At 41.0% G+C, this 25,001-nt stretch overlaps 1 protein-coding gene across 1 annotated transcript in view; it reads right to left on the bottom strand.

The window, feature by feature from the left end:
- The window catches only part of COL26A1 (collagen type XXVI alpha 1 chain), a 151,107-nt gene that overhangs the window by 18,423 nt on the left and 107,683 nt on the right, over positions 1–25,001 (bottom strand). Inside the window, exons 4-7 of the mRNA XM_088152346.1 lie at positions 13,367–13,428; positions 6,271–6,424; positions 3,572–3,661; positions 890–1,042 (exon numbers count right to left, since the gene is read on the bottom strand). Coding sequence (XP_088008472.1) covers positions 890–1,042; positions 3,572–3,661; positions 6,271–6,424; positions 13,367–13,428 — 459 coding nt within the window. The remainder of the gene's footprint in view (positions 1–889; positions 1,043–3,571; positions 3,662–6,270; positions 6,425–13,366; positions 13,429–25,001) is intronic.

Below are 25,001 nucleotides of genomic sequence, written 5' to 3'. Positions count from 1 at the left end.
CCTTGCCCTTCTAAACAGTCCTGAACATTTACTGCTTTTCTAATGGGGATCACCTCTATCCAACCTCTTGATCATTTTAGCTCCCCTATCCCACACCTTTTTTCACTGCAGAAACCACTGGGATGATATTTCTTTTTGGAGAGAGAATGTTTGGGAAAGAGTTCTTCAAGGTACCATGATGTAGAGCAGTGTTTTTCAACCTTGGCAACTTTAAGATGTGTGAACTTCAATTCCCAGAATTCCCCAGTCACTGGTGTAGAGAGTAAGGAAGATAATCTTGACCCTGGCGACAGATCTTGCATATCTCCATCAAGGTCATCTTCTTATTCTCTACACATAGCCCACTTGCTTGCCTTCTCTAGGTTCAAGTCACACAGACAGCAAGAGAAAACATTCTAAAAAAAGGTAAGGATACTCTTCCATCTCTTTGCTCTGGTTGTGCTTGCAAAAACTCAGAGAAGACAGGATTGTTGGAAGCAAGAGCAACGGCATGAGGCAGAATGGGCAATACTAACATGGACTTCAACATATGCCCATCAATAACTACCTATGTGGCCATCTCTGGTTCGATATTTTTTTCAATTTTTTTCAAATTATATTTTTTACAAATATAATTGTAAATTATATTTATTTGTTTCTGTGTTATATGTATACTCTGCTTTTTGTTCAGGAGCTCAAGGCACTCCCTCCTCCTATTTCTCCCTACAGCAGCCCTGTGAGGAAGGTTGGGCTGAGAGCAAGGGACTGGCCCCAAGGAGCTTCCATGGCTGAGGAGGGACTTGAACCTGGGTCTCCCCATTCCTAGTCCAGCACTTTCACCACATACCTCACTGCCTCTTTACGTACATATATAGTTTACATTTCTTTTTCAAACCATGTGTAGACCTACTTTCTTTTTCAGCACTGGGCTGGAGTGAGTAAAGAACTCCTTGTTGAAATGTTAGTGGGAGATCTGGAGATGCAGGAGGTCCTGGTGGCCCTGGTGGGCCAGGAATCCCTGTCTCACCAGGATATCCTCTAGGTCCTGGAGGTCCAAGTTGTCCTAGAATTCAGAGCAAAGAAAGAGTAAGGATTTCTCACAGCACTGGAAGCAAACTGGTTTTGTTGAGGCTTAAGCTGAGCCTTAAGGCATCTGTCACAGAGCCTATTCCTTAATGCAAAAATTCTAGCTTGAAATATGTGGAACACTGATAAAGGAAGGACAGCTTTCTATCACTGCTAAGGCATGGCCAAGAATGTTTCATTATTCCCCCCACCATCAAACCACTTCCTCCCAACATTGGAATATCAAGCATAAACATTTTGCATGCCAATTCTAGGCATTTGTGTAGATAGTCCTGGCTGTGAGTAGGAAGCCAAAGCAAAAGAGTATTGCATCCAGTTGAGCTACAAAGCAAGTAAGAACTAAGGAACAAGCCAGCCTGTAAAAAAAATAGGTCCAAAGGGTACAGGAATATACACTAGCTTGGGGAGATTGGGCTGATCAAGTGAGCTTCAACTTGAAGAGGATGCCCTCTTATTCCTTTCCAGCAAAATTGAATGGCTGGCCCAAGGGGTGGGGGCATCCTCAGTCTAGCATAGAAGATTTCTGATTGCAAAGAACTATAATACAATGATTTGTCATCCAGGGGACTGCAAAGACCCAGCATGTCCCAACAAAAGAAGGTTGCTGGACAAACAAGGAGCATCTTTACCCCTAAATAGCGTTTTCTGTTTTCTTTTCCCTAAAATCCAGAATTCTGCGCAATGCAACTATCTCTAGTTTTGGCCAGGATGCTCCTGAATGTGCTGGAAACACCTGAGTAATTTATGCCACTTCTGTCATCATCACATGTTAAAGAAGAACAATAGCGCCATCAATGACCCAACTTGGGAGCCTTGGTGCCTTAGGAAAGGCTCCTCCATTGTTGACCACCAGCATTGGCCACAAGGGTATGATTAAATTAAGCGACAATTGGATCCAGAACTCGTAAGGGGTAGGGTCAATATTTTTAAAGGCATATTCCTGCAGTGGGAAGTCATCCCTTCTTGTAATGGGCTGTGGGAATAACCTTAAGGAACAAGAGGAAGAGCCACAACCAAACAATGGTCAGATTAAAAAAAATCTGAGTCCAAAGCAGAAGTGTAATTTGAGAAAATGTCTCAGACTTGACCCTCCCTAGTTCTCTTGTAGATAATGGCAGGGAGAGGGGAGGCACATTCAGACTTGCAAGGTTCTGTTACTGTAACCCTATAATAAAAGTAGTTTTAATATTCCTAACTTTGGTTTCCAAGTCTGGTCTACCTCGAAGGGCTGACATCAATCTTGTAAGTCTGAAAGCACCTCCCCCCTCCCTGCCTTTATCTATATGAGAACTAGGGGAGGGTCAACTCTGAGACCTTTTCTCAAATTACATTTCTGCTTTGGACTCAGATTTCTCTTATCTGACCATTGTCTTGGTTGTGGCTCTTCCTCTTGTTCCTCAGGGTTACTCTCACAGCTCATTACACTTCTCCTGCTTAGCTCTCCAGGTGGTAGAGGCATATCCTGTTTCATGCTTACACCCTGGTGCTTCTGAGCTGATATGGTCAAAAGCCTTTGGTGAGACTGTCCTACTGCCACTTCACCCTTCTAAGTGAACTGCCCACTGCGTGCCAACAAAGGCCAAGAAGAGAGGCACTCCATCCTAGAAAAAAGTGTAACAACTGGTTCTTATAACTGAACCGAACTGTTCAGATAATACCTCCAGATCAGCTAGGACCTAGAAGCATTGGTAGCCTTCTGCAAGGATGGAGGAGACTGCCATACAACACCTCTCAGGTCTGGGGAAATATTTTCTGTCCAAATTCCAGGTATGCTTATATACTGTCACATATCTGGGAACAAGTCTGTTGATGAGTTAGAATGCTTATCTACATGGGACCATTTTTCTACAACCTAGTGTTCTCCAGATACAACTCCCACCATCCCCAGCCAGTCATCATAGTCCAAAAACCAAGGGCAACTTTCATATGTACTAGAATTAGTCTTACATTCCAATAGGTTAGAAATATGTTTTCAAGTAATGCTGGAAATGGCTAACATCTTTTTTCCCCCAATTCTGTCAGATTTATGGAGGGCTGTGCAGATTTTAAGTGCAAAACTGTCCTAAGAATTAAAGCATGCTTCTACTGATGAGAAATTGTTGTCTTTGATGACACATGCTATGTTCATTAATAAAATGAGGGCCTATGACAAATCATGCAACAGTTCTTAAATGGCATAAACTACAGAGACCTATTTTTAAGTTTTGGAAACAACATGCTTTAATAACAGTTAAGCATGTTGGATTAGGAAGGCGATATCCAAGAAGAAATCTCAATTCAGCCATCAAGACTGAAGATTTGTGTGTGTGTGTGTGTGCTGAGCTCCAAGTCCCATCATCCCCTGCCTGTAAGCTAAATCATTGTGCTGGTGGGGATTATGGAAGTATGGTTCATCTGGAAGCTCCAGACTGCCACATAACATGTAGCCCAACTCCATGGAATCTGCCCACTAGGGCTCCATATGGTCCCCCATAAGTGTAGCTGATTCTCTTCCCACTCCACTCACCTGGTGGTCCAGCTGGTCCTCTTTCACCAATCTCTCCCTTTTCCCCTTTTGGCCCTTGCAGTCCTGGTTTCCCAGCTGGTCCTGGGAGCCCTAAAATACATGAGCATAAACATTTTGGCTCAAAGGGAGAGCAACTATGCCAAGGACAAACAAAAGGGGTCTGTAAAGTATATTTTTCATGTTTACAAACATTCTAGTTATTTGTGTGTATGTATCTTTATTACAGTCAAAAAACTTGAATGAGAAACAAAGCAAAATATAAATATGACTTGCCTAATTAAGCAGTCTAACTATAAAATATTCATCAATAGAAAACTGCTCATAACATATCAAGAATAATAATTCACACCTCCCTAATTAATTCACAAGCTGTGTTCTTAATTAATAAGCACTGCCAAAAATTTGGCTGCAGCAGGGTCTCCTTGAAATTTCTATCACAAAACAAATATTTTACATATTCAGGAGGAGATCTGCCTGGGACTATTTTTAATATGACCCAGATCAAGGCAAACCTCTTTCTCTCACCACCCTCAAGTAATCACAGTAGGGCCAATGCATATTTGAGACTGGGAGATAATATGAGAATGAAAGGAAAACCTTGAAGGAATGGTGGTACTGGGTATGTTTGGCATGGAGAAGAAAAGACTGCAGGAAGACATGATGGCTGTCTTCAAGTATCTGAAGGGCTGACATGCAGAAGATGGGAGAGACCTTTTCAGAGTTCTCCCAGAAGACAGGAAATAATGGGTTTAAATTATGAAAAAGTACATGTTGGTTGGACATTGGGAAAAAATCCTAAAGGTAAGGGCTGTTCAACAATGGAACAACCATCAGGAGATGGTAGTTCTTCTTCCTTCAGTAGAGGTGCTTGAACAGAACCTGGGTGGCTATCTGTCAGGGGTACTATAGTACTGGACAGACAGGGGTACTGGTTCCTGCACTGGACAGGGTTGGATTAGATGACCCCCAAAGCCCCTTCCAACTCTTACATTCTGTGATTCCCACAGCAAAAAGTAAATCAGATCTTGCCAGTAGCTATGTGTACAAGACATGCTTAACCAAGCTAGTCAAAACCCTACTGGCTCATGTGCATAGCAAGTAAGTTTGACTAGTGTGATTTTTAAGGGTTTGGTTTAGTGGGGGGGGGGGGGAGGCTCATTATGTTGTGTTAACCCAGCCAGTTTATGGTTCAATGTACAGTGAGAACCCATAAAAGGGGTTAATTCAGTAACCAAGTTAAGTACATTGGGTACGTAAGTATTTCTCAACCCAATGTCCTTCAAATGCATTGGAAAAAGCATAGCTGACTTGATTATTGTTAGGAAGTTAGGATATGAGATGAATTAATTGATGCCTGTTCTGAACTACATTCATTCTGTGAGGAACAAGTAAGGCCACTAAGTCCCACGCAGTCTGTTTCTCCACTGATACAATGAATATTTGTTATACACAACAATGGTCGGTGATCTCAGGCATAACAAAACTACCATAAAGGAATGCCTATGGGCCATTAATTAATGCTTTGCTATATTAAAAATAAGGGTGTATTTAAAAATAAGATTTGCAGGCTAAACAATTATAATACTTTGAACAAGTAATATAATTTGCAGTGAGGAAATTAAACTTTCCACCTTCTCATTCACTTTTCACCTGTAGCCCGTACCCTCAGTTCCCTTCCTCCTGTAAACCCACTTCTCCTGTCTTCTTTCCCCATGTAGCCACCTTAACCATCCTTGAATCCTCTTTCCCAGAGAACTCCTTTTCTTTTACTCCTTTCTTTCTGCACTGCCTTCCCCAGGAGCATTTCTCACCAAACCAATTTTATCCCTTCTCTTCCCTGTTGCCACCCCTTCCCTGTCACCCAGACCATCTTCTTCTTCCTAGCCCACCTCACCATGGGCATCTGCCAGAGGTGGGAAGAGACAGCAAATGCTGTTGCATATATCATGAGAAAGTACCACTAACTTGCTAACATCATTACTACTGGCAGAAGGAAGGCTTAAAAGAAAGACTTCCTCAGCCTTTGCTCACTCTTTTCCTAGGCTTATCCTTCATTCTGTGTGTGTGTGTGTGTGTGTGATATATACACAAGGGCAGGGAAGTTATGAAGTCATAGCCTTGCAACCTATCCACTGCTATCTCAACCAAGGGAAGCTGGCAGAAGGGGTCCAGTAGCATCCACAGAGGGAGTAAAATGGTCAGTTGGATGAAAGCAGCCACACACTGTCATGAGACAAGACGCACCTCTTTTAAACATGCTCATGACGTCACACCCAAGTCCAAAAGGAGCAGCATGGCTGGAGTTGTGGAAACTCGCATCTCTATCCATTTTAGATCAGGGAATATTGGGAACAACTTATTCTCAGAGCCAACTGCATAGGTGAAGACTTCTCTCTTTATAGATATCCAACAGGCTTTCCATTTTTCTTGGAAAATGTCTAGAGGTTGCTTTTTCCCAAATGGTTGGTTGGTTGGTTACTTACTTAAATAAATAAGAGACTTGTATGGCAAATGATAATGTTATAACTAATGATTAAATGTCTTGGCTGAGCCCAGACTTAGTGTTATTTGGTTGAAATAATGGGTCTTACGTTTAATGCAGAAAAAAGGACAGAATTGACTTATGAAGAAATACAGGGCATTTCCCATTTTTACTAAAATCAGATGCCCAGGAAGAGGACACGAGGCAATCTGCTCACCAACAGGTCCCATTGGTTTCCTCAGAGCTGTTCCTGGATTAGCTAGCGGAATAGCATCAGGCACCAAATCATCATACCAGGTGGCTGTAGTTCTTGTCATCGGAAGATCATTGTCTGAAGGTGAAGCTCGCTCTGCAGCCTCAAGCAAAAGGATCTGGATGGAAAGCATAATAGTCAGAACAAATTATATACATGAAAGTGATGTGGAGACAATCATACCAACTTCTTTTGAGCGGGACATGGTATTTAAATGGACATCAGGACCATGAACAGCTCCTTGAGGACTGGAGCTGGCCTGATTAATGTTGTCTCAGCAGAGAACAGGAGCCAAGAGAAGAACCGCTATAAGCTGATAAGCACAGGTGTCTACAAGGGGGAAAGTGATGTCTCACATGCCTTGACTCCACCATACAAATTATGTACTGTGTCATGACTAATGCACATTATATAACTCACATCATTTATGTGATGATATCATGATGCATGTTACATCTACAAGACACCGATGCAGATAAGATCTCTCCATAAAACAGCTGATAATTGCTTTCAAGGAGTCCTTACTTAATTTTATAATCCAACTCTTTTGGATTGCTGGGCACATTTAGAACTTTGAGGACATGTGCATTTTGACAACATATTGTGGGTGGTATATAAAATGGATGGAATAGTACAGCACAGCCTACTAGTTAGTACAGATTTACCAGAGGCTACCTGCTACCCCTTCTACAACTCTATCCTGCAGGATATTCTTCACTACCTGAGCTTTATTTTTCTCTTTTTTCTACGCAGGCAAGGCCACTTCCAAATGAAGTAATAATCTGCAGTTCCCCCTTATTTTTTGTTCTAAGAAAACTTGTTTATGGGACCTCCAGTATTTTTGGATGATGCTGGAGGCTGGCCTTTCCCAGCTTCTTTTTTAATTATAAGATTTTTTTAATGTAAACAATTTGAAAGATTGTGGAGCCTGGCAAGCACCACAGGAGATATCCATGGACATACCCTGAACTGGGGATCTCAGTTATAATCAGTTTTGTGAAGTTGGGGAGATGGAGATACTGATGAAAGTAAGTTCAAGGATGAGAATAGGGTCTTGTCTTCTCACAAGATATCCAAAGTTCTCCACTAATTCATTGAGGCTTAATCAGAGAATTCAGCCTAATGCATTGAGGCTTAGTCAGAGAATTTGCATAGGCCTGGAGCATTCTGGGGAGTTAGCAGAAGGTCACCACAAGCATCAGAGAAGTGGGACTTTGTCTCATTGGCTCAAGATAGCAGCCCGTGTGCCTAATAGTGTGCAAAACCCTAAATGTATTATCTTCCCTCCCTCCTTTTTCTATTTCTTTTCTCCTTTTCCCCTTTTTCAGCATATAAGTCACTTGTTTTATTTTTATCTTTCCAGGAGAGTTTAGACAAGGGAGGGTACAAAGAAAGGACCCATGTGGATCTACACAATCTTCAAGAGTCACATAGATATGGACAAGGAGGTAAGTACTGTGATGACCTGCAAGGTATGCACCATGTTTGTGTACCTGCCTGAGGAGGACTCCAACTATCCTCATTGTATTGCTGGAGGAGAAAGTGGAGGGGCTGGAGACCCATCTTGCCACACTGAGACTTAACAAGCAAGATGGGGAGTTTCTGGACAGGGCAGAAGGATGTCTCAAAAATAACCCAGGAAGGAGAAGATTACTACAGAGAAAATGGGAGCCTCAGAAGATGAAGGCTGGCAGCATGTAATTTGGAAGTCCAAGAAAACCAGAAGACAGTTCCTGTCAGTGAAGCTGCACACTCAGTTTCAGGCACTCCATCTGGAGGAAGACTTACTTACTTCTAGAGAAGGTTTTCACCCAGTGTTACAGGAACAGGAAGGAGAGAAGTCAGACTGCTATGGAGACAAGGAATCCAATGACTTCTCCAAAGAGAAAAAGGCATGTGGTGGTGATGGGTGACTCACTGCTCAGAGGAACAGAGCTGGCAATCTGCAGACCAGACATGATATCAAGGAAAGTGTGTTGTCTCCTATTGCAAAGTTCCAAGATGGGTCAGAGAGACTGAGTTATTGACTATTATCCCTTTCTTCTGTTTCACATTGGAACAAAAGACACTGCCAGAAAGAGCTTGGAAGGAACGTTGAGACTATGAAGAGCAGGATGGCCTCCCTACTTCCAGCTGATGGTCACAGCCCAAGGAAGGAATGGAGGATTCTGAACCATTGACTCAAGGGATGGTGTCCTCGAGAAAATTTTGGATTCCTGGATCAGTCTTTAGTACCTACAGGAAGGGCTTCTGGGGACAGATGGGCTGCACCACACAAAAACTGAGAAGGATGTCTTTGGAAAACATCTGGTTAAAGCCATCTGGAGTGCAAGGGAAACTATTACCTAGAACCACACCCAAAACAGAAGACTAAAGGCAGTATACTTTACAACAAGAAAGGAAGTAGTAAGAAGTAAAGAGTATCAATACACCAGTTGTTGCAGCAGGGAAATTTTAAAAAAAGCATTACTAAAGGGCTCAGATGCCTGTACACCAATGTGCAGAGTATGGGGAGCAAACAAGCAAAACAGTCTTAGTACAGGAGGGCAAATATGATATTTTAATATTACTGAAAATGGCTGGAATGGATCTCATGCCTGGAATACTGTACTGGAAGGATGCAATTTGTTCAGAAGAAACAGATCCAAAAACAGGTGAGGTGGAGTCTCATTATACGTAAAGAATGGTACATCTATACAGAAATTCATGGGTCACTGGGAGTCTAGCAGCAAATAAATTTGATTAATAACAGTAACAACAAGGAAAACCCTGCTGAAAGTGCCTGGGTAAATATTAAGACAGGAAAAAACAAAAAAGACACTGTTGTGGGCATACACTACAGGCCACTTAACCAAGCAGAAGATATAGGTGAAATTTTTGCAGACCAGATGGCCAAGATACCCAGGAAACACACCACTGTGAAAACGGAGGATTCCAATTACTCTGACATCAACTGGGAATCATACTCTGCAGCAAATGGTTCTTGACATGCCTTGTAGACAACTTCACCGAAGATGGAGGAAGGAACTAGAGAATAAGAAAAATAACAGAAAAGGGTTCTTTGAGTACATGCAAGAGGAAAAGTTGGCCTGCTGGTTGGGGAAGATGGCAAGATGCTGAGGTACTGGAAAGAATACAGAGAAGAACAACAAAGATGGTAAGAGGCTTGGAGGCTAAATCCTACCAACAGCAGTTAAAGGAACTCGATACATTTAGCCTAAAGAAGAGAAGGCTAAGGGAAAACATGATAGCAGTCTTCTAATACTTCCAATTTCATACAGAGCAAATGGTGTGGATTTATCTTCCATAGTACCTGAGGGTAAGACAAGAACCAATGGTTGGAAGTGCTACAGAGAGAGATACAAACTTGAAATAAAAGGAGTTTCCTGGCTGTGTGAGCTGTTAAGCAGTGGGACAGCCTGCCTCCTGAAGTCATGGGTGCTCCATCACTGGACATTTGCAAAAAAAGATTGGACAGCCATTTCTCTGCACTAGGCAGGGGGTTGCTCTAGAGCTCCAAGATCTTCTAGAAGACCTTCCAACCCTAGGATTCTATTAATTATTCTCCTCTGAGTTTCCCTCTTGGAATTATGGGCAGGACTTGCCATCCCAGGACAGGTCAGTATAGATCCTGATACAGGTTTTCTGTTCTAATTCCCAGAAACAGTATCTTAGCTAATAACCTTTGGTTGCCTTTGCTATGCCTTTTTCTGGAATTCTAGATTCTATAACCTCGAGCAGCTGTAACAGGAACCACCTTTACAAGCAGAGAAGACAAGACCAAGTTAGATGAACCAATGGCCATAAGGCAGCTGCAAATGTTTTATACATAACTTACCCTCCTTGTTTAGAAGTTTCTGACCTTTATTAAATTATATCTGTAACTGCAGGCAGATTTACCTATGAGTAAGCATGATTTAAGTCATTGGGACTTACTTCTGAGTAGATGTGGATAGGACTGCCTTTCATCTCATATAGCTGTGCAGAGTTATTAAGAAAAATGTGTTTAAATTAAATGGTGGAACAAAATACTCTATTATGTTTTAAATAAATAAGCACAAGCCTTTTAATGATATAGGGAAAAGTTATAATTTGGAGCCTGGCAGAAGGAGAGGATTGTGTTACCAGAAAGAGTGATCATGCAAAAACTATGTGGTCCTTTAGCAATCACACACGGAATCAATCACATCTAGCATTTGTGTGATCTTATTTCCTCACATTCAGGACACCACAGCCTATGCCCTCCACTGGGATACATGATATCAGCTCAGATCAGATAACTGCAACTTTTCAGGGAGTGATCCAAAACTTAGATTTCTAACAGACTATCCATAATCCACCAATGGATTTTACTAAAAAATGTGGGCAGATAGGACAATAAAAGACTGGGCTCCAGAGAACTTGGCAAATGTATATGGCCCTGGATGGATTATACATTGTGAAATCTAATATCTAAGTATAATTTTAAATAGCGTATGTGCACTATAAGCAGCCACGTACGTGCAGGGCTTCGTGGTTGGTCAGATGCTGGTGGCCTTGGAAAGGAAGATCCACATAACCCAAAAACAACAGAGACAGAAGAAAGGGCAAGGAGGCAGATTTGAGGAAGAGGAAGAAGTATGCAGGGCAAAAACAGCTCCCTGGAAGCACTAATAATGAAACTAAAGCTTGAATTTTTTTGAACATAGAGTGCAAAGGCAAGAGTCACTGGCGAAGACCCTGATGATTGGAAAAATCAAAGGCAATAAAAAAAGAGGCCACTAGAAGACATCATGGCTAGACATCACTGATGTCACAAGCACGAGTTTATAATTTAAAGCAGCAGTTACTGACAGTCTTAGCAAAGGGTCCTGTCATCCTGTCACAAACAGTCAGAAACAAATCAACTATTTAATATACAGGGCAAAGAAAAGGGACTAAATCTTAAAAATCCTTTTAAATTGGGTATAACTGACCTTGCCAGCTGCTCTGTTTAAGACCAGTTCTGAAGGAACATTGCCATCGTGTCCTCTCGTAGAGCTGTTCCTGCTCTTCAGGCTTCCAATCCCAACTTTACAGAATGGCTTTGCAACCTTTGCTATTACCCCCGATTTGCCTTGCACCGTGAGCAGCTGCTGATCTCTTGCTATTTGTGCAACGGACTGTATCTGATGTCTGACCTTTAGCTTCGTACACCACAAACTGCTACCTGTTGTACAGGTATCAAAGCAAGACTACACAAGTCAGGGTTGGAGATCTTAAAAGTCTAGGCAATAGTATATCCTTCCTAAGCTCCATTTGCCTGAAGCTGAACTTTGAAAGACCAAGTCTTCTGGGCTAAAGCAGAAACAGCTTTATCTCTTCTGGCGAGTTCTCACTTGGGATGGTCCTTAAGTTATGTGGTGGGACCAGCTCAACCGCACTGGTCTGGGAAATCTCACATAAAAGAACATTCTCAACCATCCCCGTCCTCGGCCAGTTAACCACTGGCTCTAGCAGCTAGGTCTGATGGAAAATGTAGTGCAGCAGGAAAAGCCAAGCCTCTAACACCACTTACGGTGCCCCAAACAGTCCAAAGGGAACGTATCAGGTAGGGAAACCTTGAGGTCCTAAAGAGCTCCAGCAAAAAGCTGCAGCGAGGACAAGAGTGAGCATGAGGGAGGGAATAGCTTGAGGGCTGTATTAGTCAACCCAAGATAAAACCCTTCCATGTTTGGGTGGGAAGAGTCAACCCAGCAGCATCTGGACACTATAATGATAGAGGAGGAACAAAGAAAGAAGCTCCATTTCTCAGAGCAAATTGATTGTGGCTGAGTTCATAGGAATGGACTGTAATCCCAGATGCCTCCCCAGTGTACCTGAGCAAGATGCCAACAAACTTGGGACTGAGATTTATGGGATTCCTTGTCAACTTGATAAGGCCTGTTTCTCATTTCTTTGACTTGGGTTATTTTTAGTTAGTGGCCGATGTGAAGAAAATGTTGCTTCTGGACTTTTTGCATTCTCTTTATTTCCTTGAAGGAGAGGCAGCAGAGATGTTATCCTCCCACCTCCACTAAAATCTAGGGCTGATTTATATTCATCTCCCCCTCTGTGAAAAGGATCCCTAGCCCGTTGTACAAATAAATCCTGATTTCCTTCTGCCCACCCCACAGTAACCTTGATAACACGTAGTGTTATGTTTTTGAGGAAACAAAGAAAGCTGATGATACATGATACAGGCCCAGAATCGATGGATTGAAACTTCATGGGAGTAGATTTAGATATTAGGAGGAATTTCCTGATGGTAAGAGCTTCAAACAATAGAAGAGGTTGCCTCATGAATGTTGGAGATTAAAACACTCTATGTGTGTGTGTGAACGTTCCTGAGAGTAGAAATCTAACCTGAGCAATTATTAGTGCAGCAGGATATAACTATAACAGAAAAGAGACATATTTATAGGAAATAGATTATAGGAATAGATAAAGCTAGCACCCCCAGCTAGCTATATCCTACAGGAGGAGAATCAAAGAGCAAGTGCTCTGTGCATGCGTACTTTGGAAGAAAGGCAAAAGGAAGTGACCTCAGATTAGGAACCTGATAGATAAAAAGGGGACACAGAGTCAATCCTTAATGCTATCTATACCCTACTGCCCTCTTGGGGTCAGTAGGTCAAGAGGTCTGGAAGAGTCAATGCTGTTCAATTAACACCTCCAATGATAAAGTGGCATATTCCTTCCCCTCAGTGGTCATCTTCACAGAGGCTGAATAGCCATCTGTTTAAAATGCTTTCTCAGATCCTGCACTGAGCAGGAGGCTGAACTAGGTGACTTCTGAGACCTTGTCCAACTCTATGATTCTGGAAGATACTTCTGGAAGATAGTTCTGGAAGATACTTCCACTCATACATTCTGGATGATACTTCTTGTCATACATTAAAGGAGAATGGCTGAAGTCTTTTAAATGAAGCTCTGGGAGATGCTCCAGAAATATGGGACAGGATATTTTAGGACAGCTGAGAGCAATGAAGCAAGGTAGATGAAGGTCAAAAGCAGAGAAAATTCTTAACCATCCAAATGGTTTCCTGAAAAATTAACTTACTTTGGCTTCCAAGATATTCAGCCTTTCTGTCATGTCTGTGAGCTTCGTGCAATTCATACATTCTAGAAGAAAAAAAACATTGAGTTTATTACAACATATGGTTAAAATAAATGAACAACTGATATTGATCATGTTTTAATTTCATTTTAATTATTGCAATATACTGTTTGTGCTTAGCTTTTCAATCAAAAAAAAAAATCCCAGGGGGAAACTGTAATGATTTATTAACACAATAACATTTCAAAAACAATATACATTCCTATGTTGAATGCAAATAAATAGATGGCTGGTTTCATAAAAGAAGCAGATGGACGATCACTCTAGCATTTAAAGAAGTGGTCTATAAATCAAGCAGGCCTGGAAGTAATAAATGATAAAACAATGAAGATATTTCTTTTTTAACCAAGTTCACTTGCTGGAGAACAGGGATGAGGCAACAGGGTGATGGATGATTTGGACTACAGTTCCCATCAGCACCAAACAATGAATAAGGATTCTGGCAACTTTTGTTCAGAAGTCCTTCATTGCTTAACTATGCTCAAGGAAGGGATATGTAAAAACAAATCTCCTTACGTTTCTGCAATATGGTTGCATGGGGCCTGGGAGTTCAGAACACATTTTCCATCTCCTCTGTGAAGACTGTTGGATGGAACTAATAGAGGAAAACAACAGCATTGCCTGGAATATAGTCAATGGATGATCCAAGCAGAGATGTAAACAAGGTAACAGCACACAGAACACAGCTTCTGGAATTCTTTCCAACCCGTTTACCAGCACTGGCTATAGGATGTGCACTTCCTTCGTGAAGCAATGTGTTCCACCTCTGGTTGTGTGTCTCTGTTCTCTCCTCATGCTGTGTCTATGTGTTTGTGTGCACTGAGAAGCACAGACGCAGATGCTCCGCTCTGGGTCATGTGACAGAGAGGAGGGAGGAGCCTTAGAATGGATCCGTTGCCAAACTGCCCTTTCCATTGGATAGTTTTTTTCCCTAGAATGTTTTTCTCTGCAGCCCAGCCTCTTGCTGTATTCACCCCTTTTCGTTGGCTTCTCCCATCACACCACCGATGGTCCCATTTTGTTCAATTTTCAGAGTTATCACATGGATGGGATATGGTTTAGTATATTATGCGTGTGTCAGCCTTGTGAGGTAGTCCAGACAAGAAGCACACCCAAAAGTACCAGCTCTACTTTATTGGAAGGTTACATTAACAGAATCTTGCCAGTCTGAAAGTACATCTCTCCCCCCTCGCCTTTACAGCCCAAGAAACTAGGGAGGGTCCCTTCTGAGACATTTGCCAGGCCCCTGTTCCTTCTGCGGACTCAACTGCCATTTGTCTGCGGCTCTTCCACCTGTCTGGGATCTGAAATCGTTGCCAAGTTTAATGTTTGCCTTGTCTTTAATACCTTCAAAGTGTTGGCTATTTAGAGGCTGATCTCTTGAATTTTTCATTCACTTTTGTATGCCACCTTTGATTCTATCACCTTAAAAATGTCTTCCTTGAAGACATTTATTAGCATTTTCTTTTTGCCCGCTTTTATGTAATTATGTAAGCCTCTGATTCCATCCTCCAATGTCAGCTTCATTTGTAGGAAATCAGGGTCACCAATTTTACATGTTAAACACAAATAATCCATGTCAGTTTGGGGGCATACTGCATGATGTATTTTCATAGGTTTTGGAGTCTTGTGACCTAAAGAATCTAGTTTTGCTTGTGTCTAGTCAGCAATACCTGCTGTGTAGCATATAAACAGGGACAGCTCAAATGTTAAGGACTTTGAATCATTCAGGTCTGATTATAAAACTTTTCTACGTTATGGTTGGTTACACAATCACCCAGATGTTTAAACTAAATTTGGCATTTTTGTCCACCTATCGACTTCTTCCCAAGGGCCTGGGATAGGCAGATGTTGTTGTTTAATAATATTAAAGGTATTGTCACAGGATGTAATCTGTTCTGAGTAAAGCTGCCTTTTCCAATTGACTGATGATTTTGTCAATGCTGATGGTGTTTGAGTGGTGCTCCAGATGTTTTGGAATTGGACTGCCCTTTTTTCTTCTTCAACTGTCTGGTGTACTCATAACATTCCACCCCCATCTATGTTCCTTGGTAAGTAAAGTCTGTCAATGTTGCTGCGTGGATGAAGGGCATGATTCATTATCATTATTTTTCTGGTCTTCCTATCCAGGGCTTCAAGTTCTGCTTGAGTCCAGTCCACTATTCCAGCTGTGTACTTAATGACTGGAATTGCCCAGGTGTGAATTGCCTTGATGGTATTTTCTCCACTGAGTTAGACTTTAAGATCTTCTTCACTCTCATGATGTATTCACTACTAAACTCTTTCTTGACTTCAGTGTGCTTGATGTTGTCAGCTTGAAGGATGCCCAGGTATTTGTAGTGATCTTCTTCATCCAGACTGTTGATGTTATTTCCATAGGGCATCTTGATTCTCTCAGTTTTCACTATTTTTCCCCTGTTGATGGTAAGGATGGCACATTTGTCCAATCCAAACTAGGGTGGCATTTTTTAATATTATGGTTGGTCGCACAGTCAGCCAGATGTTTAGATTGGATCTAGCATTTTTATCCACCTATCGAGTCCTTCCCAAGATGATGATGATGATGATGATGATTTGGATCTCTGGACAGTTTTTGATCTAGGGCATCTTGTTGGAAAATCTGGGGAGCTGGAAATAGGAGATGTAATTTTGTAGTGATTTTGCTCCTATCTCTCTGCAGATAACTGGAAGGTAATATTGGGAGATTTCTACTACTCTCTTCAGGAACTGTTCTGAGTATGTTTCACTAAATTCAACTTATTTCTCATTTTTTCGTACCTGCACAATGCTGCAGGGAGACAGCATACCTTTCCAGGCTGAAAAAAACTCAATGTGGGGGAATAAGCTAAACCTGAATTCAGGCAGGCTGGAGCTGTTACTGATTCTGCAGGCTGGACTTCAATATTTTGAAGATATGCTAGTTCTGGATGAGGTTGCAATTAACCTTAAAATTCAGGCTGCAGTCTAGTGGTCTTCCTGGAACCAGCATTGATGGGTAGCTATGAAATATCCCATACTCCAATAATTCTGGAAAGTGGGGCAAAATGCCGTTCCAAGCAGTGTGGGAGAGAGGGGGAGAACTGGACTAGATGTGGTGGGGAAGGAGCAGAGGAGACTTCATAAGCATCTCTCAGCCCTTCAGAGCTGAAAACCTTAGAATGTGGTCAGGACATGGGAGCAGAATAGAGACTACAGTAAAGATCCCAGGGACTGAGGGACACCAACATTTTGATGATGCATTTATTTCTTAACACCATCAAGCACATATGCCTGTTTTCATATTGCCTCCAAACACCTGTGTTTCCCCACTGGAATCAAATTCCTGCCCTCCTTTAATCTGTCTATGAAACCTGAACCATTTCAGACTGGAAGAAATTAAAGAAAGAGCTTGAAAGATCTCCACTGGGATGGTCTCAGTACTGTACAACTTATCTTTTTCACTCTTTGCAAGCACTTTTAAGCATGAGCTGACTCATCTTGCACTTGCAGTGGCTCCGTTTAGACTCCAAGGCTGCTGGCAGGAAGCCACCAGCGTCACTATTAGGCATAGTCTTTCCAGCTGTATAGGCAGTGTTCTTCTAAGTACCAGTTACTAGAAACATGAAAAGCAATAAACAGCCACAGGAATAATGCCTTGTTTGTAGTCTGGACTGCCTGCTGTTGGAAAAAAGAAACTGAACCTGATACATAATTTTTCAATGCATATTAATCAGCTTTTGTCCCAAGATAATAGCAACCAAGCTTTTAAAATATATATATAAAAATAAGGCACTAGATGGCAGTACCAACAAAGCAACATCTTGGAAGGAAAATAGGAAAAGGAGGAAAAATGGAAAAGGAAAGGTGGTGGGCAGATGCATCTTGTCTCATTAGAATGACATTTTAAACAACAGTAAAATACCTTACAACAGGGTTCCTCAACCTTGGCGAGTTGAAGATGTGTGGACTTCAACTCCCAGAATTCCCAGCAGAATTCTGGGAGTTGAAGTCCACACATCTTCAAGTTGCCAAGGTTGAGGAACCCTGCCTTACAACACAAAGGACTGATGATACACACCAGCCATCACACCTACTTGCTGGAGATGATAGCTAGCTAGCTAGCTAGCTAGCTAGCTAGCTAGCGGATGGATGGATGGATGGATGGATTTGGGTCAAATTGACCATGGAAAAATGCCCCCAATATGTTTAGGGGTTAACTCACAATGCAAGATCCCAACAGGTGAGTGCTCACTGTAAAATGTGAATGCTTCATTCATCAGGACCTACATATTTAAGGGGTCTTGTTCCCCTGTCATTCAAAAAGTCTTGTTCTCCATGCCTACTTCCATTAAAAGTGCTACTGGGTGAAAAGTGGGCAGAAATTATGGGACTTTTTGCTCAAGAAGCATGCTTGGCTTCCTCCTTGACTGTGATTTACTTCTAGCACGGTTGCCAATATTGTCTCAGGCTCATGGACTTGGACAGTGTTTCCCCTGCCCCAATTCTTCCTGCAGTCTCTGCTTTTTCATTCACTTTATTCCCTATTTTTGAACTAATTCTTAAATCAGATACATTATATTACATTGTCCTCCTTCATTGCATGATGATTATTTTGAGAAGGTAGGATGTTCATTTTTTTTTCTTTTACACATGACATGTTTATAAAATGTCTTACAAAAAAGACTGTAGTTCCTTTTGATACAAATGAATGTTTTAATAGAGACAAACCCATACTGATATACTGCTGAATGCAGGAAATGGCCATTTATTAGGAGCTCAGAAAATGGCTCTTGCTTTGAAAGAAAACATATGGTGAAGGGTTAGAGCCTTGTGGGCAGCCCCTACACCTGAAGGGTCCAGCAGCCCCACCCCTTCTATTAAATGTTGAGACTCTGGCTCTGTTCACATTGTACACTCAATTTAGTTCCTGAATTAATCAATTTTCTGGGTTCATGAAATACAATAAGGCTCAGACACAGAAACAAATAACTCCTATCCCAACTAAAGTTAACATTAACCTAGGGTTAATGTTAGAGTGCAGCTTCTAGGTCTTTTAATAGATTTGGATAAGTGTTGTGACAATACCCTTTCAGCATATCATATATAAGTCTTCCACACAGAAAAGAAAGGGGGAAAAATGGAACCGACTGCAATCATACATAAAAGAACTTTCTAATTCTATTCTGAGACTGTTCCCAAAAAGGAAAATGTTGGATACAACTGATAAATCAAGGAAAAGTCAGTGGCCCAATTAATTCAATTAAAAATAAATTAAAAATAAATTAAAAAATAAATCAGACCAGCCATAGGGCTGTATAATGTGGATCAACTATATTTAAATCCCATGACTGATGCAATCAGTCACTAGCCAGTCAGCCACCTTTATCTATAGCACTACTACAGAATCCCTGACAAAACGCCATCTTTTACGGCCGGAAGGCTGCCGTCATTCCCCGCCACTTAAAAAAAATGTTTCAGTAAAAAAAATAAATAAAATCCATGGTAACTCAGCTGGAATCAACACCATTGTTAAGTCTTTCTTGCTGCTACCACAAGGAACATAATCCTAGAGTAGACCTGGAAAAATGGAGTTTCTGTAGGAACTTTAATCCCTCCATGAGTGAAGTGGTGATGGTGGTTGAAAAGGGGAAGAATATGGGCTTCTTTGCTTCCATCTAGCAGTGCTCTATTTTGCAGCTCAGAATTGGTAGATCTAGCTCGAGAGATAATCTGATGTTTCAAAGACAAATTCCAGCTCATCTCTCATGAACATTGTTAGCGGTAAGGACAATGTCTTTTATCTCTCATGCACAAACCCCACCCTTCAACAAAATCCATTAAGACCATGCGATAAACATTTTATGATCTTTTCAGTTGCCCAAAGATGACTCTCTGACAATGTGTTTCTCCAGAGAGAAATATCAGGCTTATTTTAATCTAACTGCTTCATTACTTGCAGGTTTATACCAATCATTGCAGGTTTATACCAATCATAATTATCTCTTGGCTGCTATTTGTATTTAATTTCTTTTTTGTATTGTGTTTTAACTGTTTTAATTGTTTTTATGATTGTTCGCCATCCAGAGTCACTGGTTTAAGATGGGCCACTATATAAATCAAATAAATAATCAAATAAATAAAGAGGTGTTGATTCCTTGAGTTCAGAATGTCCCAGAAGGTGGCTGTGTTTACATCAACAAAGATTATTAATCCATTTCAAATAAGCTAGGATTCATAAATCAACAAATCTTGACTTAAAGCTGCTTAGGAACCTGGCTTGTTTCAGTTCAATAATCAGATGGAATGCTAAGCTATCAATGCCAGGTTTGTCTATTTGCTGCAAAAGGAAGAAGACAGAATGGAGGCAAACAAGCTGCATTAACCAGCCACTACCTCGTTTGAAGCCTATCTAATAAACTTCCTGACTGAATGATGTAAAAACATGGCCTCTCCCCAGTAGAAAAACAATCAATTCGGGAAGAAAAGATTTAATCCACCCTTTGCCTACTCTGCTGGTTTTCTACTTGGGAGTTCTTTTTAAAAAGTTGGCATGCATTCAGATAAGGTTTCCCCAGCCAGCAATCTGGCTTTCTCTTTTCAGTTGCTTTGTCCTTGCGTGGACCATCCTTTAGAGCAGAAAACTTCCCAGTGGGGTATTGGAGAAAGTTCCCATTTCCTTCTGCCATCTGCTGATGCCTTAATAGCAAGCCTCAGACACCAGGAACCAAGGGAGTTCATCCAGAAATTATAGGATCTGCATCTTCTGATTCCTTTCTGCCCAGTCATCCATCACCAATGATGACAATTGTTGCCATTTCTACAAGTACAACCCCCCCCCCACCAATTTGCAGGAAAGCAGTTAAAAGCATACCACTTTGAGAGGAAGATAAATCTCTTCCCAGCAGCCCCCAAATTCATCTCCAGAGACCTGGCTCTGCACCTCCGCTTTCCTAAAACAACAAGTCCTGTCCTTGTCGGAGGTTCTACTCTGGAGCAAATAACTCACGTTATTAGGCATTAGGTTTCTGCTGAGCCTGCTGTTTTTTGCCAGGGTGGCAAAAGATAGACATCCAGGCCTGAACCCTTTTATCCCCAGATGTGCTCTTGCTTCCTTCACAAAACCCCTCTGTGGTTTTGGGTAGCTCAGCTGCTTAGCAGATGTGCCGCTTCTACGGCTCCCAAGGTTTTCACTCAGAACAAATCTACAGATGTTAATTGAGGTACAACCCTTCCTAAACAGCATTGTACTTCCCCGGAAAGCTGCTAGACTCCATGATCAGCTCTTGCTGGAATCCTGAAATCTAGTTTCCATTCTGAGCAGGGACACAACAACAACAACACAACATCATGATGATGATGATGATGATGATGATGATGATGATGATGATGATGATGATCAGCAAAGTGATTTTGGTCTAAGATGTTTTTGAACTCAGTAGACAGAATGTATGATACAGGGAGAAAGATTACAGAATCAGGTACTTTGATGCATAGACAAAGATGCTTGATGTAGGCCCCTGGGTTGCACCGTACGTGGAGAAGTCAATAAAACTTTCTGGAAGAAGGCAAAGGCAAACCAGTTCTCTGTCACTGCCCTGAAATCTGCATGGATGCAGATGAGATAAGCCAAGCTCAATATGATAGCTTCTTTGCATTTTTTATATTAAGAAGCATGCAAATTCAACCTCTTCTGTAACCTTCTGGCAAGCAGCCTTTTACAGGAGGATGTTCTTGTTACAGCTAAACCAGAAGTTTATTTAAGAAAACTGTAAGCTTACTCACCAAAACTGCCTATTTTATTTCCAGCAGAAGTTGAGTCTCTAAGGCAGATATGTATGGGTAACATGTGGCTTCCAACTCCTTTTATATAGCCCTTTTGGCCACCGTTGCTGAAAATGAGCAGCAGTTTCCTGACAGTTTGAGGTGGAGACCAGGTGAAGGATGTAGTGTAAGTCTAAAAGAGGTGTGTCACAAATAACCCGCCCACAAATACTCCCCAATCCATTCCCACACACATTGTGATGTGGCCTCACTACTTGCACCTCTTCACACCTTAAAATATTATGTGCTCTGCATGGCCACCAAAAGATTGCCTGACTTTATTCCAATCATTCTGCACTGCTATGGTCTAATCCAGTGTTTCTCAACCTTGACAACTTTAAGATGTGTGGACTTCAACTCCCAGAATTCCCCAGCCAGAGTTGAAGTCCACACATCTTAAAGTTGTCAAGGTTGAGAAACACTAGTCTAACCCAAAGAGGCAACAAGCTGATTTAGAAGACTGAGCCAAAATGCCTTTTCCCAATATTATTACTTCATCTGCCTAATGCAAATCTGGAAAGCTTTTCAGGGATGGAGGGATGGGAGGGAGCTATAACACACACACACACACTGCTCTACTCTACTCTACTCTACCCACAGGTCCTAGTTCTTCAAGCTTCTAGTCTTTGTTATCATTTCATGGCATCATGAAGTTATCCAATAGTAAAATGAATAATTCCTTTCCCCCCAAAATTGCTGGAAATATAATTAACAGATTGGATCCCTTTTCCATATGTTCACCAATGTTGTAAAGCTCAACAGTACTAGAAAATAATCCACTGTTGAATGGAACAATTCAGAAAGTTGTACTCTTATTCCATCCTGAGATATTTTTATTACATTTCACTAAATCATATATTCCTTTAAAATATACTGAATTGGCATTGTATACCTTAATGACTACAAGGATTTTATATGCCTTTTATCGGAAAACATCTTTGATCCCCTCCATGGAAGAATGGCTAACCAAATTGTGGGAGGATGCTTCAGTGTCTGGAATAACTTTGTTTTTAGAAAGTAAATCTGATGTAGAATTCAGTTCTATTTGAAACTCTTTTAGACTATAATTTTATATATGGAATTGTGCTACATCCAAAACTTGAGTTTTAGAGTTGATATATTGACATATAAGCCACATAAAAATTTACAGCACTGTCTTAATGTATTATTTGTCACCTATAGTTTCTCTCTCTCCCTCCCTCTCTTTTTAATAATTTCAATTGTGTTAACCAGGTACCTTTAAAGTTTAATGGAGATACGTTTTGATCAGAAAAGGGATATGAAATGACTTATCCTTTCACTGATGTATTAGAGTATATTAGTATATGACATTTCAGATTTGTTGGCTGTTTTTTACTGTGTATATCTGGTTTTTTATCTGTATTATCTACTCTTTATACCTTTTATACTCATATTTGTATTATCTATTTCCTTTATTCCTTTACATTATGTAGTAGTAACAACAATAACAATGAAGACGAAGTCATCAAACAGTGACTTAAGTCAGCCACCTTCTGTCCAGCTCTTTACGTCCAATTGTGACAAATACACCCCCTCAAAGTGGAAATCCCAAATTCTACCCTTCTACCTACCTGTGCATATCCAACTTTCTGCTTGGTTTGGCTGTTCTGTCCCATGATGATGATCACATCATGGGCTAAACTGAACAACAATAAAGATTTAAAAAAATTCTGAAAACAAAATGGGAGCTTTTCCTTTTTCTTATCTCCCTAAGAAAAGTTACTCTGCAGTTTATAAATTTAATAGTCTCCATCATTTAAACTGTTGTTGCAATGGCCACTACTTTTTCTGTAGAAATGCTATAGCAGGCCAAAGGCCTCTCACAAAATATTTTTTAAGCTACTAACAGTAGGGAAGGCATTCAGGATTTCCTTAATAGAAAGAAGTCTTGGCTGGACACTTTTCAGATATACTATGGGCACTACCCAGAATTCCCAGCTCACTGAAGAGTGCTGGTTTGGAGGTGGGTGTTCTTGGCTTTTAAATTGGTGGCGGATAGAGGCATTAAATGGTTTTTGCAGGGTTTTTTTAAGGTTGACCCAGAGGTGTCTATGGAGGAAGATGGTTAAAAATGTTAAGATGGCAGCTTTGTTCATGCAGTTGTAGCCACCATCAACTGTTTAAATCCCTCCTGCAGACACCCCTGAGTGGAGCTCAAATTTCCATTCCTGTCTCCTATTATGGGCAACACTTTGGATTTATACAACATGCTAAATGTTGTATAACATTTATACAACATTTATACAACTTACTATTGTCACAATCTGTTAAATAAGGCACAAATGGCTGGCTTCACCCATCGCACTCATCCACCATAAACCACTGGATTCACTGTTTACACTTAGCATATGTGAACTTAGCTTTTAAAATGTCCACCTACATTCAGACATTACATACTGCCCTTCCTAATTTCATCCAGGTATTTCCTAAAGCAAAATGTTTCAGCCAACTGAGTAGCAGAAGGAGCACTCTGCATCAGAGAAACCATTCCGTACCTTGTATCTTTCAGACATGTTGGACTATAAATCCCTTCAATGGGATTACCCATATGACTTGGTCTGGTAGCACCATCAAAACTAATCAATTTTATTTGGACCTCTAATAAAGTCGATGCCCTAACCATTTTAGTCACTCCTGAAGATGCTATCAAATTCTGTGTCTATTCTGTTGCCAAAGACTAACATAGTTCTTCCCTTCTATCTCTGTATCACTAGATGGATCTTTTGGAATATAACTCCACAGCCAGCCTGCAGGAAGGGGCAGTAATTCTTTGGGTAAAAGCCTTGGAGTTATGGGTGTTCCCCTATATTCCTTAAGTCTGTACAGGTAGTCCTCATTTAGTAACCACAATTGGGACCAGCAACTTGGTTATTAAACGAAGTGGTTGAAAAGTGAAACCATGATTGTGCTTATGATCTTACTTCAGCTTTCCTTTGCTATACAGACCTGTGAAGGTTATAAATGCAAGGATTGGTTGTAAAGTTACTTTTTCATCACTGTCCTAACTGCAAACTCTCACTAAACAGGGCAGTCACTAAGTGAGGACTACCTGTATGCCCTTCAGAAATGATTAACAGGAAATGCTTTGCACCTTGCATGAACTCAAGCACAGTGCCTGTTTTCTCAGAAAAAGATGCTACTGCTTTAAGGACCCAACTCATTAACTTGACTTCTAAAAGAGCAGCATCTTTTTTCAGGATCCCTTGGAAGACAGGGAGAAAGAAGACGTTTTAATGAAAAGCAGAGAGGTGTTGTGCTGCTAGGAGATCTGAAACACATCTTCCAAATTGTTTTTGAAACATGCAGAGTCCTAATTTTCCTCTGTGTACTATTGGGCACTGCACTGTTCTTTTCAGGTTGACTGTGAAAGGTGATATAAATTGCACACAGTGTGGAGTAATACACTGGAGGGTCTGACCAACTTTAGTTTGCCACAATATTAAATTAGCGCATGTCTTTCTATGAATTTTAAAAGAAACCAGCCATCACACATATGCTACAAAATGTCAGTTCCAAGTTTCCATTTTTTTCACGTTCTTCTATTCCTTCCTTTGTCTCGGCACAGCTAAATATAACATTGGGCTGTTGCATCTACAGGGGGAAGGAGGGTGGTTGGATTTTTGCTCAAGGAAAAGAATTATTTTCAGAAAACAGAGTTTGACCCAGTTCTCTGGAGTAGAAATGAACCAGTGCTAATCTGGATCAGATAGAAAAGGAGATAGCCACCAAAACAAGTTTATGTGCCCTCTGGCAGATT

Source organism: Python bivittatus, unplaced genomic scaffold (genome assembly GCF_059951505.1).
Source record: "Python bivittatus isolate LINGU-HERP-01145 unplaced genomic scaffold, Pbiv_v1 ctg000690_np1212, whole genome shotgun sequence".
NCBI classification, from domain to species: Eukaryota; Metazoa; Chordata; class Lepidosauria; order Squamata; family Pythonidae; genus Python; species Python bivittatus.
Note: the sequence above shows the minus strand (reverse complement) of the source record. Positions and strands in the feature narration are given on the sequence as shown.